The sequence below is a fragment of the Haliaeetus leucocephalus genome, unplaced genomic scaffold, assembly GCF_000737465.1.
Source record: "Haliaeetus leucocephalus isolate CR32 unplaced genomic scaffold, Haliaeetus_leucocephalus-4.0 Scaffold848, whole genome shotgun sequence".
In the NCBI taxonomy this organism is placed as follows: domain Eukaryota; kingdom Metazoa; phylum Chordata; class Aves; order Accipitriformes; family Accipitridae; genus Haliaeetus; species Haliaeetus leucocephalus.
The window spans coordinates 4,935,618-4,952,390 of NW_010973284.1; the positions used below are offsets into that span (position 1 = coordinate 4,935,618).

Genomic DNA, 16,773 nt, shown 5'->3' on the forward strand with positions numbered 1-16,773 from the left:
ATCTCTGTATTATCAACACTGTTTCCAGCACAAATCCAAAACATAGACCCATCCTAGCTAACATGAAGAAAATTAACACTATCGCAGCCAAAATCAGCACACTGGTAATTTTCAGGCTACTAGGTAGGAAATCTAAAGAGATGAAAGAGAGAATAAAAGTAAAGTCAAGGAGACCTAGAGCTGAGCAATCAATCATAAAATACAAGTATATAGAATGAGCACTATCCCATTAATGCTTCTATTAGTCATTTTATTTCATTAGCTGGAAGTATTAAAGGGCTATCTGTTAAAACTAAGTTTCAGTTGTGTCAATTTAGAATCAGTTTCCAGCTCCTTCTGTATCTCATTCTGGCATTTAAGGCCAAATCATTTTACTTTAGATCTAGAATCACTCCCAGTGATTTATAAATAGGAGGAGCCCTGTATACAGTATAATCCCTCATCTAATATTGTCCTTAATTTGGGATGCCAAGAAGATCTTTCTTTAGGGTTGCTGTTTCTTGTATAAGGATGGGAGACAAAGGTAGCAAGGTTTATCCTACCAAAAATTGGAGAAGTCTTTTTCTTCTTATCTGAGAAGTAAAATAATTAATCCTTTTTGGTGCCTACTTAAAGGATTTGCTTCCTCCTTGTTCTGATGGAAGCGAAAATGCAGAAATTATTTTTTCAGCCTACTCAACTCTCTCTTTTCCATGAGAAATGGAGAAAGAAGCAGAGAACTGATTTAGTAGAAGAAAAGTAGCCACCAGAATTGGCAGAATAAACTCAAATTGCTCCCCAAAAATCATGATCGGCACTTGGACCTCAATTTAGAGAGCAGATGGGTGTTTTGCTACTTTTGACAGCTCTCAGGAGTTGTCAGGAGACTATTCCAGCTATGTGTGAACTAGCAGACTCATGTGCAGAATGCAGCCACGTCTGATTTCCAGACAAAGTGAGATTTTGGTTCACAGCAGCATCTCCTGCAGCTTCATCAGCTTGGTATCAGCAGGAAGAAAACCCTGGTTCAAAGATCAGGGGAAGGCCCTAGCACACCCTGGCTAGGTTTCCAACCTTAGCAGTATGAAGACAAAAGCCTGGGACATATTATAGGACACACTCGTCAGCTGTCTAGACTAAAACAACTACTCACACCAATTAAACAACTCCAGCTTAGGTGACTTCCGAGCTGTAAGTTATTAGAGGTTTGGGAAGTACACCAGGGCAGTCTCAATACATGCTTATCTACTCCTACCACCTTTCATAGCTACTAGCTATTGCCGCTGCTGGAGACAGGACACTGAGCAGTCTCACTACATGCTTATTGACTCCTACCACCTTCCATAGCTACTAGCTATTGCCAGTGCTGGAGACAGGACACTGGGCTATTTGAACCTTTATTCTGAGCCTCTACCTCTATTCTTACATTATGTTCTTATTTTCACGGAGTTAGCTAAGGGAGTCTATAGGTATCCTTTAAGGGAGGGACTTGGGTTGCTTTTTTTGGATTTTTTTTCCAGTAAAAGAGTGGAATTTCTGTGGGCTATTCTTAATGATGCTGCAGCTTAATTTTACATTTTAGTAGTTGAACCTTATTTTGCCCATTTTCTAACATTAGCAGTTTCACTGATTTTCACTGAAGCTGAAGTTGCTTGGAACTGCTGAAATACGCCCAGATGTCATGAAACAAAGGGAATCCTACTCAGCTCATAGGCAGCAGCATGCACAGGGTGGCTCTGTTACTCAGTTTGTAAGCCAAGAACTTGATGAAAATCCAGGCCTTGTTGAATCTGTTTGCTTCCAAGTTTCAAAAGTTCAGTCTGTTCTATTTGGACTTCCCAGTGCCCTGATAAACTATTTAATTTGAACAGTAACTGCAACATAACTTCTAAGCAAATGCTACAATAACATTAGTATTAAAACCAGTAAATGCTACTGGAGTTAACTGAATTCTCTAGACAGTTGTCAAAATGGAGAGTTACATCATTTGCTTTCCATTGCCCAAGAGGATTAATTTTTGAAAATAAACTTGTGAGGAATATACAAACAAGCAAGTCTAACTATAAAAATAGTCTGCAGTATACAGCGAGACTTTGTTTTTCCATGGCATAAGCTCAAGTTGGTAGTGTTTAGGATGTCATAGTTTCTTACAGTTGTGTATTTACTTGAGGTATACACAATAAATAGTTTGTTTTAATTTACTGGTCAAGTTTGCAATATAGTTTGTAGATTAGCAGCCTGAAGTCTCTGGAAATAAGATATCAATAAACAAAAGCATGAGTTTAGTCGGGTATTTCCAGTACAGGCCGAAGAGGCCAAAAGTTGTTCATAGTTGTATGTTCCATTGGTGTTGATGTGGTTACATGCACATAATGAAGAGCAAAACTTATCCCATTGACTTAAAGATTAAAGCATGTAAATACCTGAAGTTAAGCTCTGCTGTTCATATTGCATAAGAAAAGAGGAGGATCTGAGCTTTTCATTAGTATTACGCTCTCAGGTTTATGCTGACTAGTTCTAATTATGCTGTTTCTAGTATGCCAACTAGAGAAAAGATGCAGCTTTTCTGAATACAGCAAAATAATTAGCAATTGAACTGTTGTCTTATCAGTCTGTCAGATTTTGGTTTACATATCTGACAATTTTAGACGAAACAAAACCCTACCCACAGTTTTCCCTAATCCAACTATCATTTACATATTGATAACATTAACCCATTCTGTCTGTGAAATGTTATGTCTACTTGACTTTACGCTGTTGAATGGGAATTTAATCACTTAAATATCAGGGGTGATGTCTCATACATTTAACCACTACAGAGTCACTGCGTTAAATTTACTCATTGCACTGAATTTCCAAGACATGAAGAGGACAATGGTTTTTTGCTTGTAGGTAGTGGACAAATCTTATACCCTGAATATTTGTCTTGGCTGTGAAGTTAACTCAACTTGCAATTTCTTTGTGGTTTTCAGGTTGAATCCTGCATACCCACAAATCCTTAATTGTAGCATTGTAGTACTTTAAAGATTTCTGGGGATAATCAGTGCAATGTCAGCTGATGCAGTGACTGTGTGAAGCATAGGTAATACTCTGCAGTGTAACTGATCTTAGTGGCGCTTGACTGACACGGGTGATGTCTGTCATTTCTGTTCCCAGTAGCAACATGGGCATATTCTGTACCATGAATGCTCAGACACTGTAATTACTTCTTGGAAATGTTTGATTTTTTCATGCACAGAGAAACTCTGCAGTATGCAATCTGTTATTCTCTGGGTTTTTTGAATGTACTGTGTCAGGATTCCTGATGTTAAGAAATTCAGATAGCTAGATACAGAGTTTGGGGAGATGGACAGATTGAAAGATGGACATATATGTACATAGATGTGTGTGTGTGCTCAGGAAAAAAATCCAGATGGAAAAAACTGGCATATCTGGGAGAATCAAGACATATGGTAGCTTTAAATCAGGTTTACTTTGCAGTGAAGGCATTGCTTAAGGCATAATAATGCCAGCAGGAAGAATGGCTCTACTTAAGCAAGCCATGGACCAAGTGCTTGGCAGGGGGTCCTGTGGAAAGGCTAGGAAGTATTACAAGCTGGGGAGAACTTTCTGGTGGTTGTTCCTATATCAGGTTGTTTAAATGGGAAATCAGTAGACTTGATATTCCAGGCATTCTAAATTATTTATTTGTACTTAAGCCCTGCCAACCAAAGCATAAGTTAAAAAGGAATTTTGGTCTCTGAACCCTCAGGGCTTACATTTTCAAGCTTTTCTTGGCAACCTGAAGGCTAGAAAGGTCCTATATTTTGCTGCTTTCTTATTGGCTTTTTTTAATTAAAGCTCAAATAAACCATGCAAGCTCTTAACTCCAGAGGCTGGAGCTTTATTGAAAAAACAAATGAAAAATTGGAAAATATATGATAAAATCTTCGTAGCTGGTAAAACTGAATTTGTTTTCTAGAGCATGCCATATTTGAAAAGAATAAGTAGAAAGGCAGAAAATGAGAAAAGAGCATCTTCCAAGCAGATAGGCCCTGTTTATGTAAAGTGGGACAAGGAGAACTTTTATCCCACTTCACTTTTACTTTTGGATGGCATTTGAATTGGCCTTGTGTGTTTGGCAGCTCATCTGTTGAGCCATCTGTTTCAAATTATCCATGCTCAGAGGGCACATTGCATCCAGGGATACAGTTCCCCCAAACACAAGAAATCTGAATTGGATTTGCAGTTTAGTGACCTGTAAACACGGATGTGCAATCATACATCTAAAGAAACTCTGTTTATTTTGGAGAAATTGAAGCATTCATATAGCTGGAGAAACCTGAGGCAGGTTATAAGTGGAAAGCCTTAGGCCGTATTCACTGTCCTGTGTCCCTTGTACAGTGCTCAGGCAGTGCAAAATAAGAAAACCACCCAAGGTCTCTAGCTAGGAAATTTCTCTTTTAGACTGAAAAGTTCTTAATGGACTAAGAGCTAATATAGTAACCGGTTTCACAGTCCATTTAAACAGTGTCTTAAAGGGATTGTAGGGTAGAGTAACTGCAATTTGTTAATGAATCATCTCCAGTCCCATCACAGTGTTAGAGATGAACTGGGTAGTGAATCAGAAAGCTATAACCAACTCTCTGAGAGCCTTTGTAAGGCAAGTATATCTTGGCTAGGAAAGAGGATTTGATCCATAAACTTCAATGGTGCATTAGGTACGTTTTATATTATTTATGGTATACTGCTAGCACTTAGCTTTTTCATAGGTTATCTGCTTTGAACATACTTTTTTTTTAGAAGAATATAGTGCTTGTTCCACCCCTCCCTATTCCTTCCTTTCCCCATAACGCTGACTCAATTCCTTTTACTCTTTCAGTCAGCTTGCAGTTTTAGGCATTTCCTCATCCGGTTTTCAGTGGAACACATTACTTCCCTCTCATCAGCATTGTGCAGCTCTGTTGCAGCTGTTGAATAACATGCTGGCTGGAGATGGAAGAGATTTCTTTACAAGCAGTAGATACTGACATAAGACCATCTTCTCTTCATGGAATACACTGAAACTATGGACTTGGTTGGCAGTTGTGCAGTTGTGTATGAGAGAAGGAAATCTGGCTCACATAATGCAGTGATGGAAGTAATGCTAAATCTAGAACCAGCCAGGAGACTTGAAGGGTAGATGTAATTTTGTCATAAATTCTCCTTCTGGATTATTATATTTCCTTTTTATAGGTTTTCACATTAGCCAAAACCCCAGATTGTTTGCATTATCAGCAAAGTTTGAGTCCTCTGGTGATGAGGATCAGACTTAAGTAATGTAGTTTATAATAAATTGTGAACAAAGCGTTGACCAAATGTAGATCTATTATATTGTTTGGGCAGACCTTATTCAATGTGCATGGAGGGTCTAATTATGACATTAGGTTGAGTGAGGTGCTTGGAAATATTTCTTCCTGCTAGAAGTAGCACAGATAGTTCATTTAATCAAATAATTGTATATGCACAATTTGTACATCTAAAATTTTAGGAATTTTACTTTTTGTAATATATTTAATCTGCTTATCTGATCAAAATAGATCTTTATATTACATTGCTTACTCAAGTATTAAGTTGTATTACTTTTTAAATTAGCAACCCCAAAAGAGCTACAGGAATTAGTGAATTTTATTTCAGCAGTGTTACAAAATTGAGGTACCTGAAAGAAAAAAAGTCTAATTAAAATTTTGTCTTTTTGAATCTTGTTAATAGAATAAATGTTTTTCTCCTAATAACAATTTGTTAAGTTGTTACAAAGCTACAAGGGCAGGGAACGGAACTGCAGATAGTGGAAAATCAGGTGTATGATAATGGTAAAGGGGAGAGAGAGAGATTCTCTGCTGCTGTTAGAATCTGCCAAGGACGTAGGTGCTATGGTTTGGGCAAGAGAACTCTTTTAGACTCATGCCATCTGGCTGGCTTTTTTCTGTGCCAGTTGTTATATAGGCCAAGCCCCCTGTCCTGCCTCTACCACATTTCTTGAAGTAGGAATTAGATTAAAAATAACAGTAATTCCCAGTTACCTGACTAGAAACATACCTATTAAGTGATTTAGAAACCCAAGGAAGCGATCCAAGCTTCTGTGCATCTATCGGAGACTTTGATCAACAATTTTCTCATCCATGTCCTGAAGCAGTTTTTGGATACTTTTCCCCTTTCAAGCTTCATTGGCAGCAAAAAAAGCCTGGCTGTAGGATCTGCTCCAATTTGTTGTCCAATGCACATGATATATGCAGTTAAAAAAACCAAAAACCCTCCACCACCACCACCACCCCAGGTCTTCTATTTCATTTTTTTAATTAGTAACTACTCTTTCTGAGATGCCATGCATATCAGCTTTGTTTCCTGTGCTTTATTTTTTGCAAAAGATGGAGATCTATCACACCAAGGTTTTTCAAAGTCTGTGTCTGTGTGACAATATTGGTAACTCACTTAATCCTTTAAATTATTCTGTAAATGCAAGTCTCAATCCTAGATTGAGGATAACTGTAAATTTTTAAGTTGTGATTGTAGGAACTCGATATACTGGAAGAAGGGATTTGAAATCATCAGAATTAGATACTATGTTGACTTCTATTTGAATACTTTGTGATATCATCCAGGCCTGTCACAAACTTTTGTTGTTTAGTTAACAGACATCTTGCATACCTGAGAATCCCAACTACAAAAATAAGGATAGTGAAAAGCAAGAATAAACAGCAGATACCTATATTTATAAATACAACAGTATAGGTTTTCTTGACCTTGATCTCTATAAGGTACCTGTATGGTTTGTATTTTTGGGCTTACAGTTGTGCCAGCTAGCTAATGGATTTGTTCTGTAGTCGCATGTAGGAGACCCACAGCTAATTTTTAGCCTTGGATTTATTCCCTACTTAGGAGAATTGGAGTTAAATTAAGTAACTCATCTATTACTCATCATATTCATCTTACAGTTAACTAAATAGGTCTGCTGATGATTTTGAAGTATTTTTTTTCTCATGCTCATTTGTATATACATAAGTTACCGTCATCTAATGCTATCACAAGGAAAGGAGACAGAAATTCATTAAATAATTTTTTACCAATATTTCTCTAAGGAAAATCACTAGGGTAAACTGGATTTGAACAGGAACAAATTATATGTCTTCAGTGAACAGGAAGAGACTGACAAGAATGTTTCTGGTTTGGATGTAATTTGAATGCCTTTTGAATCATGGAGATTCCTTTAGGAAGAAAACATCCTCTGTTTCTGCAAAACTCATTTAACTATCTGATCTTATCTCACTTATATGGCTTTTTCCTCTGTCTTACACCTAAACCCTTGATACTTTCCTCTTTTGGACCTCAAAGTTCTTTGTGTCATTTTTATACATCGTATGTATTTGTCTTGTGAGCACCTTGGGGCATTTGTCCTTCTAAAGAAGGATAAATTTGTTTGTCATGTTCACACAAATTAAACTGATAGAGAATCTGAAAAATCTGTCTGGTTTGATACTTGTGCATCATCATCAGTAATTTTGGTAATCTGATATAGATATTTAAGTATAAATATACTGATACATTCTTCAATTGCTTCTCAGCTTTTGTGCATCTCATTTAAATTAATATTACCAATAGGAGTGGGAGTTAACTCAGCTTGTCTTTCAGATTCTGGGATGCAATTTTGAGGCCTGAATATATTTAAATGTAATTTTATTTGTAAACGGAGTTTACAAAGTTTGATTGAAAAGCTGTTGTGAAACTACTGAAATCCATGATGTAGTTTTCACTGTCACAGTGATTATTACACTGGAAGTATTTTCCATGGCTGCTTTAATTGCCACTAAAACTCAAAACCCCCTTTTTTATGAATGGTCACCAGACTTCTGTAGCTACATCTGTTGAACACAACAGGTGAAGCTGATGAAATATCTTTTATTACAGATAATAGAAAAGAAACGTAAGGTGACACAGAGGTAAGCAAGTCCTTGCCAGCTGATGGAGTTCGAATTCAATTAATGCTCTTTTGCATCTGATCAGTCACATGCACACCTTAAACAGTTCCATCAAGGCTGAATCACTGCTGCATTGCTTCTGCAACTTAATCTTAAAAAAACCCCCAAAACCAAAGAAACAAACAGAAAACAAATCAGTCATTAAGCAAATAATTTGGTCACCTTTAAGGATATTTAATGTTTCAATTGCATTGTGAGCGCAAACCAAGCAAGAACATATGTTAAATTGTGAACTATTCACTGCACCCGTACTTTACAGCAATGAGATAACATTCTGTCTTTGATATTTAGCAGTAATATTTATTGTATGGGTTTAAAACATTTTTCATAAAGGAAAATATTTTAGGTGCTATCTCATCAGTCAAGTTATGTTACTATTATTGATAGTACCAAACTGATTTAGAAGAATGAAAAAATTTAATTACACATCAACAATTCAGGAGTCCAGAAAACATAAGAAAGGTTTTAAGGCAACATTCCTCAGTCTTACATGTTGACACCAGTGGGATTGTATGTTTTGTACTTAAAGGAACATTTTGCCTGCCGGCGTTGTGCAATAGTTGGCTGAGTAACAGAATGGATTCCTCTCCCTGCTACAGAGCTGCAAATCAAAAATAATCCCACATGGTAGTTTCTCATTTGTTGACATACAGCAGGATTGTGGTTCTGAGAAGGGGGAGTGCAGCAGAAAGAGTATCTGTAGAGATTCCTACATGGTCACACCAAATTCCTTCTGTCTGCAAAAAGAACACTGCAGTATGGTATCTGATAGCTTTCACAAAGTGCAACCTGCAGTCTCCTTTACAGCACACAGGACTGATACAGATCATAGAGTCATTTAGGTTGGAAAAGACCTTTAAGAGCATCAAGTCCAACTGTCAACCATGCCCACTAAACCAGTGCCTTGTCTACGCGCTTTTTGAATACCTCCAGGGCTGGTGACTCATCCACTTCCCTGGGCAGTTTGTTCCAATGCCTGACAACCCTTTCAGTAAAGAAATTTTTCATAATATTCAATCCAATAGATATAGGCAAGTAATGCTTTGCTCTTGCTTCTCACTATCTTTGTCAATAATTTGTGATCTTTTCTATAGCAACAAAGGCATCAAAACACATATTTTAGTTAGCAGTTTTAAATGTGGCTTAATCATGGTTAACTAACATGGTTGAATCATCTCTGTCCTTGTCTACTCTGAGGGCAAAATCATTAACACCTTTCCAAAGATGATTGATTTTTCCACTACTGTTAAGGCTCTTGACTCCTCTCCTCACTGTACCTTTGGCAGTCACAGTACCATAACCCAGCTTAGATCTCTGTCACCAGTGGTCTTGTCACCGCAGTTCACATATATGAGAGAGGTTATTGCCGAAACCAAGCAGAATATGGTATAAATTTAGGAAAGTTTTTAACTACTAGCGTAAAATTAAACACGACTATTGTGTTGTCCTGAATAAGGATGAATTTAAACGTGTGTTTTAAGTGTTTTGCTGTGTTAGTGCCTGAATTGTTACTTAGCTTGAAGACTGGGTTGCAGGTAGTAGGTTAATGTGATTTGGGAAAGTTAGGTTTTTTGTCTCATGACCAACATTATTGCATCAGTGTTATTTTATTTCCATAATTTTCAAACCATTTTGACATTGTTATGATTGTAATTAAGACTAGATGAAAATGAAAGAAAATTGAAAAGCTAAGAATATATAAGAAAATAAAAAGAATTAGGAGAACAAAAAAGGAAAGTCTCAAGAAGAAACACTTGCTAGTATCAAGATCTACAGTAACACTATAAAAATGGCATCATGCCATAAATAGTCATGAGTTTATCTTAAAGACAAACCATTTCATGAGAAGAAAAAAATTCAAATGGTCAATAACTGTTCTTTTACCTAATCACTTCATGTATCTTTTAATTCTGAAATGAATTAATAATCTTTGTGAAGTGCAGAGTGAATTAGTTCTAGGTTAGGGGAATGCTGGGAATTCAGTGTGTAGATTTTTTTTTTAAATATTTTCTATTTACTTAAAACATAATAGACTTGTAATTGTTTCAGAAAGGCAAGCCATGCATTCCCTGGATTTGTAGTATAGATAACATGCCTAAGGAAAAAGGGAACAGAAGAAACTGTTCGCAGAAGCCTTTCTGCCTGCTACTTTGTAAACATACTAGTTTTCAGGCCTCATTTTGGTCAAATATACAATTCACATTACAATATTGATGTGTTTAATTTATAATGAAGACTGTTGCTGTTTCAGCAGTGGTATTGCTTGTTCTATTTCTGTCAGAGTGCTGTCCCACAAACGGGGTTCATTTACCCAGTGTGCAAGCCAACAACGCACAGAGTCGAGGCATTTTCAAATTAATTTCATTGTTGTGCATGAATGGGTGCCTGTCTCAAGATGGCACACCCTTGTCTCAAAAATTCTCACATTTATACGCTTAACTAATACATAGTCATTGTTATTTTCTTTAATGATTGGTTCTTTCTTCTTCGCCCCTCATGTAAATTAGTGCACAGACTCTGTCTTCTTCCTTCATTGTCTTCTTTTGAGTAGTTGGTATCATTTGAGTAGGTGGTCAATGAGTCAGTGATTGCAATCTCCCCCTCTAGGAATTACCTTTTGCCTACTTCTTCCCTAATCTTGGTAGTTCCAAGCGGTTCTTCAAGGTTTATTGACCAGACTACAATCCATTACCTTTTCTGACATAAAGCCCCATTTTCTAGTAGTTAGTTCCTAAACCCTAAATCATGTCTAGTTATTGTTTCCCTATTTTATATATTAACTGATGGGGGCTGTACACAGGATGTTAGCAGCTCCCTGGTTATTTCAAACTTATTATACATATGAATTGATAACAAGAGTATGTATTAAGCTGTACAAAGAATGGCTAAATCTGCAACTGCTATAGTAGCTGGACATCATGTCAAATTAGTGCCTATTGAAGATTTTTCTGGGTTTCAAACATGATATTGAACTAAAAATTAAATCCTATGTGAAAAATGTCACTCTGCTGTGTGTCATCCATCTAGTTTATAAAGAGGTCAAATTGGCCTCTTGTATATATTTACATTTTCTCTAATTCTTTTGGGGCATGAGGTATAGCTCCATGAAATTGGCTCCTACAAATTAGTTGGAGAAAATATGCTTAACAGTCGTAATGAAAAGATAAATTGTGTATGTTTTAAAATTGTATAGATGGGACTGTAGTGCTGCATTTTAAATTTGCCAACTCTTCCATCAAAAGTAATTGGTTTTAAGACATTCACTCTAGCATTATTCAGGTTATTATCAACTGTAACATTCCAATCTCAATAAAAATTCAAGATTGTTCTAATTATCACAGTTCAAAAACAGTTTTGCCCTTTGGGATTCTGAATATTTGCAATATAAATAACATCATTTTACAAAACCAAATTATTCCATACTGTACTCTGCTTCTATGTGACAAGACTGCCAGATGAAGAAATTAAATTCAGATATATTCAAGTGTTTTTGAACATCTGAACAGAAAACACTGTTCAGATAAAGAAATATGCAAAGATACCTTAATATCCTAATTTGTGCTTCTTTAATACTGCTACAGTTTTGTATAAATTTGATCACCCCACCACCCACTTTAAAAGAGCACAGCACAAGAGGAATTATCAGATTATTCTTATGCAGTTTTCATAATGATCAGTGTACATACTCTAGTAACTAGACATCCTCCTAGAAGATAGACTGTAAGACTCGCATATTAGAGGTTTTATGCAGAAAAATTAACAGATCTCTGTGGAAGATCTGATGAAGACGGTCAGGCTAGATTAATGATCTCTTGTGGCCTTAAAACCTATCTGCCTATCAGTAACCCTACATCTAGAAAACCTGCAGCTGCATAAAATGTAAAGAGTACATAAAGCATATCCTGCAGTGTATTTCTAGTTAAAGGCACGCTTGCAGTTGTGACTTCCTAAAACAACTTGTGTCACTAGTCCTGGAAAGTATTCTGAGATTTCTGATAAAAGGTACCTTCCGTCCAAAAGGTCATCAAAGTTTTGTATGATGATCTTCCTCATGTCTCAGGAGGAATCTCTCAATAATCTAAGTGTGGGAAAATGCTGTTTTGTATCAGGAGCATGGCTGTTGCTTGGCTTTCTGAAACCTGTGCAAGATAAGACAGTCTTTGTTTGCCTGTGAGCTGGTTCCCTTGCATTTCATCTTTGATCAGAGAATAGTAATTAATTTTTTTGCCAGGATTATGTGTGTTCATGGACATGGTTCCTTTTGTTCTGTAAAACTCAAAATGGTTTAATCCTTCTGATATTTAGATCCTTAATTCTGTATATGTAATACTGGAGCTACTAATCTGCTTTGCACTGAAATTTCAGAAAGCTGGATACGTCATTTTATGTTCAGGTATGCAGGAGGCAGGAGTGAGTCATTCCTCTAGTTGGCCTTCTGAGCGTTCATGAGTTGTAATAATACTTTCCCTAGAACGAGCAGAACAAGTCATACTAAATACCTACATGTTGTTTTGGAAAAAAAATAATGGGCTTCCTCTGTGCTGATCCATAATGTAAACAAAGCTATAATAAAGGAAGGGATGGACACTTAAAATGTTATTTCCAGGGAGACCAGTGGATATGATTGAAATGTTACTAGCTTTACTAACAAAGATATTTGGTGATCATAGGAGATTTATAAAACACAGAGGTCATTAGTGTCTGATTCTGACTTGTGTAAGACCTTTCTATGCTGTCTTGCTGCAGCACAGGTTTCAAATTCAAGTCAACAGTACTAAAACAAGTCACTTTATACACTTACACAGTATCTTACAATGGGATTTGCACCAAAATGGTTATGCTGTTGTTATTGTAGCTGCACTGGTGCAAGCTCCATTCTTCACAAGCCATTTGGCTGGTTTGATTTATTAGTAGTCACTTGTTTGTCCAGTGTGGACTGAACCTCGTGCATTGTACTTCTAAACAAACAATAAAGAACACTGAGGTCTGCTACCCATGTGCCAAAATGTCAGTACTTGGAATCATAGACAATCCTATTATACTTACAAGTAATAGCATGCGAATACTGTTCTCCATGTCTTGTTGTTACCAAAAGTGTCCTGTACTAGAGGATCTTGTGACAAATAGATCAACATATAGCAGTTATGGAGCAGATTACAGATAAACACATTTCCTGCAGGGGAATTCATGCTGAATGTGAGAAGATAGAAAATGAAACTGTTAAGTTTTTACCTAGTTCATTGACCTTTTGACTTTCTTATGTTCTTAAGCTTTCCCAAAAACCCAGCACACAATCCTACCACCCCTTCAACATCTACACAGTTCTCACTGCAGGAGGTACTGCAAAAGGCCAAGATTCATGGGGTCAGCAAAGGGAGAGACAGAAAAACTTTCCACTGAGGAGCAAATAAGGGGAGAGGTACATTTAGTAAGTCCCCCAGTTCCAGGTTTCTAGAGGTCTTCCACCCTAGCCAAGCTCTAGTGAGCTGCTTGTGGCTAAGCCAAGAAAGTAGTTGGAGGGCATTGTTTTGCAAACCTGCCAACGGTTTCGGGTAAATTTTAGTAGCCCTAATTTTTCTCTTGAGAGAAAATACATATGAAGTCCAGTTTTATGACCCTATGTCAGGAGATGACATTTCAATTCCACCTTAGAAGCAGATATTTCCTTCTGGGAGCTGTCATTCTAGATTCATACAAAGCTGCAGTACAATGATTCATTGTCACCAGGCTGTCAAGCACTGTTGTAATTATTATAGAGATGTCTGAGGCTGTGAGCTAGTTGTTTTAACTCAGGTGGTTGGAAGCATCCAGGACAATGTTTGTCTGTGGGAGGCACAGAAAGCACAACAGAAAAGATCCACGTGACCACACCAATCCAGCGTTAATTGAGTGGAACTCATTATTGTTTTAATTTGCAGAGGCCACAGTGGTTACCTTGAGCGATTCTTGCACTCTGACTGTGGATGGAGTGGTCATGCATGAATGACCACGTGTTTTTAAAGTCCGTCCACCTCTCAGAGAAGCCAAACGTGCTATATGCGTGGCCAGGGCATGAAGGCATGTAACCACATACCTGGCACTGCCTGCTAGCTCCTAAGCAGCAAGTGCAACTCGTAGTCATCTGCTGTTGCTTCAGAGAGTTCAACAGCGGCATGAAAAGGCTGTCTGGATCAGCAAACTGCTGTGCACTTCACAGTTTGGGGGTGCGAAACAGTGGGATTGTTGTGTTTATTTTCTGACCCAGAGGCTTCAGGAAGGTCAGGCCCTCAGAGGCAGTCATTCGGCCAGAGCTGACATACCTCCTGGCCAGCACATTCTGCTCAGAGAGGACATGGGACGTTTAATCATACTCTGGGTGAGGCTGCCCTGCGCGAAGGGCTCTGCTGGGAGAGGCAAGTACCCCGTACAAATCCCTGGTGTTCCTTGACTCAACAGCCTTATTTCAGTAGCCTCGCTGCAGCTGTGGGTCTGCTCCTGGACCAGATGGGAAACACTTGATGCAATACACAGCAGAGAGAAAGGGAACAGCCGCAAGAACACATCTGCCGAGTGAGATAGCCTGCCCACAAAATCCTGTTCACGACAGCTTTCAACATCAAGCCTCTAACTCCAGAGCCAGGTCCCATTACTCTGTTTTGCATTTTCCTTCTGTTTGCAAAGAGAAGACATCAGCCTGGGTGTAACCTTTCTCCTGAGAGGCCACCAGTGGGCTGCCAAGCTGTAGCTGTTCTCCTTGCAGGGGGAGGAGACTGAGAGAAGGAGAAAACAATTGACAGAGCAAAGGGCATCCATGCGAGATCATAGCAGCTAACAGAAACCCCGGCCCTCCAAACCTCTACCGAGGGGCCCCCTCCCAAATATTAATGGGCTCAAATACTGCCGTCCCCAGGGGACACAGCTGTAGTTTTACATCTTCTGGTTTAATTTCCAGGTATTAATTATTGTGGGGTAGTATTGCAATTTTAATCAAAGAAGAAAAAATCAACCTAGAAATATAATAGCCTGTGCTATTTTATAGGAATTTTACTTAGGAGGAAATGAGTGTGAGGTTGGAGGAGAGATGTAACAGTGAGCATATGAATGGTGTGAATATTTTTACATCTGTTCTTTTTGCTTTTTATATTCTTCCCCTCCATATCTTCTTTTTCTTGCTGAAACAATGACTGAGAAACGGGTCGGTAAAGCGGAGCTTCTATAAAACCTTTATTAGAGAATAGGTGGGAAGGAGGGATCCCACATGTTTCATGACAGATGATGAGGAACAGCAGCTCAGAATGACTGCCAGCTGAGGAATGACAGGATGCAGAGGTGGGGCATGAGCATTAGCACAAGCATGAAACTGAGCTGAAGAGTACAAAAAAATGCAGAGTGGTAGAAAATTTAAGAACAGAGAAAGAAAACAAAGCACATTGTGAAACCTTTCCAATAATCAAGTATGACTCCAGGTAGTTTCCTCTTATTGGTCCAAATGTGTATTTCAAGTTTAAATTTGTGCCTAATCCATCTTGGTCTAAAGGAAAAAACCAGGAATGTTTTCCCTCCACCCTCAGTGACTGACGCACAATGTGGTAGCGCAGAGAGCTCAGAATAGTAGTTGAAATAGCCAGTGTGTGGGAGTGAGCAGGTACAGAAGGGTCCGTTCGTGCTCTCCTGTTCCCTGGCTCTGTTGTGGCAGAGGGAAATTCGCCTGGGTGAAGCTGGAGCCCCAAGCAGGAGAAAGAGCAGGAAAATAAAGCGGTGACACAAGTATCGCTTCCAGCCAGTTTGTACACAACTGTTTCTCATGGGCTAGGAGAATGTGGTGCAGCTGGCTTCCCACTCCAGCTTGCTCCTCTTTCTCTTGCTGCCTATGTTGTCTCACAGTTTCTCCTGCCGTAAGGGTTGCTCGTCCCTTTTCTGCTGTTCCCCTCGCAGAAGACCCACCGTTCCCCGTACTGCTCCACCGAGCACAAACGGTCTGACTGGGAGATGGACGCGTACAGCCAAGAGTTGCCTGGGCAGCCGTGTCATCCCCTGTGAGCGGAGGGGTCTGGGGCAGAGAGGCAAGAGGCCGAGCCCAGGGCTGCCCCTCGCTGCTGCTGAGCCAGGAGAGGATGTGTCGGGTCAGCACATCCTGCTGGGCTCACAGGCTGCTTCCTCCTGGGCCCGGTGCCCAATTCTGTTGCAACCGAGCCCAGACCTGATGCACCTCCCGTTCTGGGACTTCCCCCACCTGTGTCACGACTGAACTGGGGGACTGTACCCGTTCAAAATGCTCGAAGCATCTCCCGCAGAAGCAGGGCCGATGGAGAAGGTAAGGGACAGGCCAGGAACCGGGAGCGGGGAACGTCGGCCACCGTATCAGGCCAAGAACTCCGGCTCCGGGTTTTTGTTGCAGCTGCTTCGAGTGGGCTCGGGCTCCGGCTCCGGCGAGCGCGCTCCGGCGCCCGGTTTTCCTTGCGGCTCCCGCTGCCGTGTGCTGGCGGAGGAGGCCCCGGCTCCGGCCGTCGGGCGGGCGCGGATCCGGTGCCGGGTTTTGGCCGGGGCCGGCTGGGGAAGTTGCCGAAGTTGGGCCGTGAAGTGCCGGGGCCGCGGCGCGTCCTTCCTGCGGCCCGGCCGGTGCATGATGGAAGCAGCATGGCCGCCCACCTCTCCCTGACACAGGTACCTCCCGCCGGCCTCCGCGCGGGGAGGGGGGCTCCCTGCCCGCCCGCCCGCCTCCCTCTGCCGGCGGGCTCCGGGGCCTGGCGCCGTGTGTGTGTGGGGGTGATGGGGACAGGAGCCGGGGCCTGCGGCTGAGCCGCTCCCGCCGCGCTGAGGC

The 16,773-nt window shown here is 39.9% G+C and overlaps 1 protein-coding gene across 1 annotated transcript in view; it reads left to right on the plus strand.

Annotated features, from left to right (window-relative positions):
- The first annotated feature begins 16,491 nt into the window (after positions 1 to 16,491).
- Positions 16,492 to 16,773, plus strand: part of EPS15 (epidermal growth factor receptor pathway substrate 15) — a 52,389-nt gene continuing 52,107 nt past the window's right edge. The window contains exon 1 of the mRNA XM_010582397.1: positions 16,492 to 16,616. Within this exon, the coding sequence (XP_010580699.1) occupies positions 16,590 to 16,616 (27 nt within the window). The 5' untranslated portion in view covers positions 16,492 to 16,589. The remainder of the gene's footprint in view (positions 16,617 to 16,773) is intronic.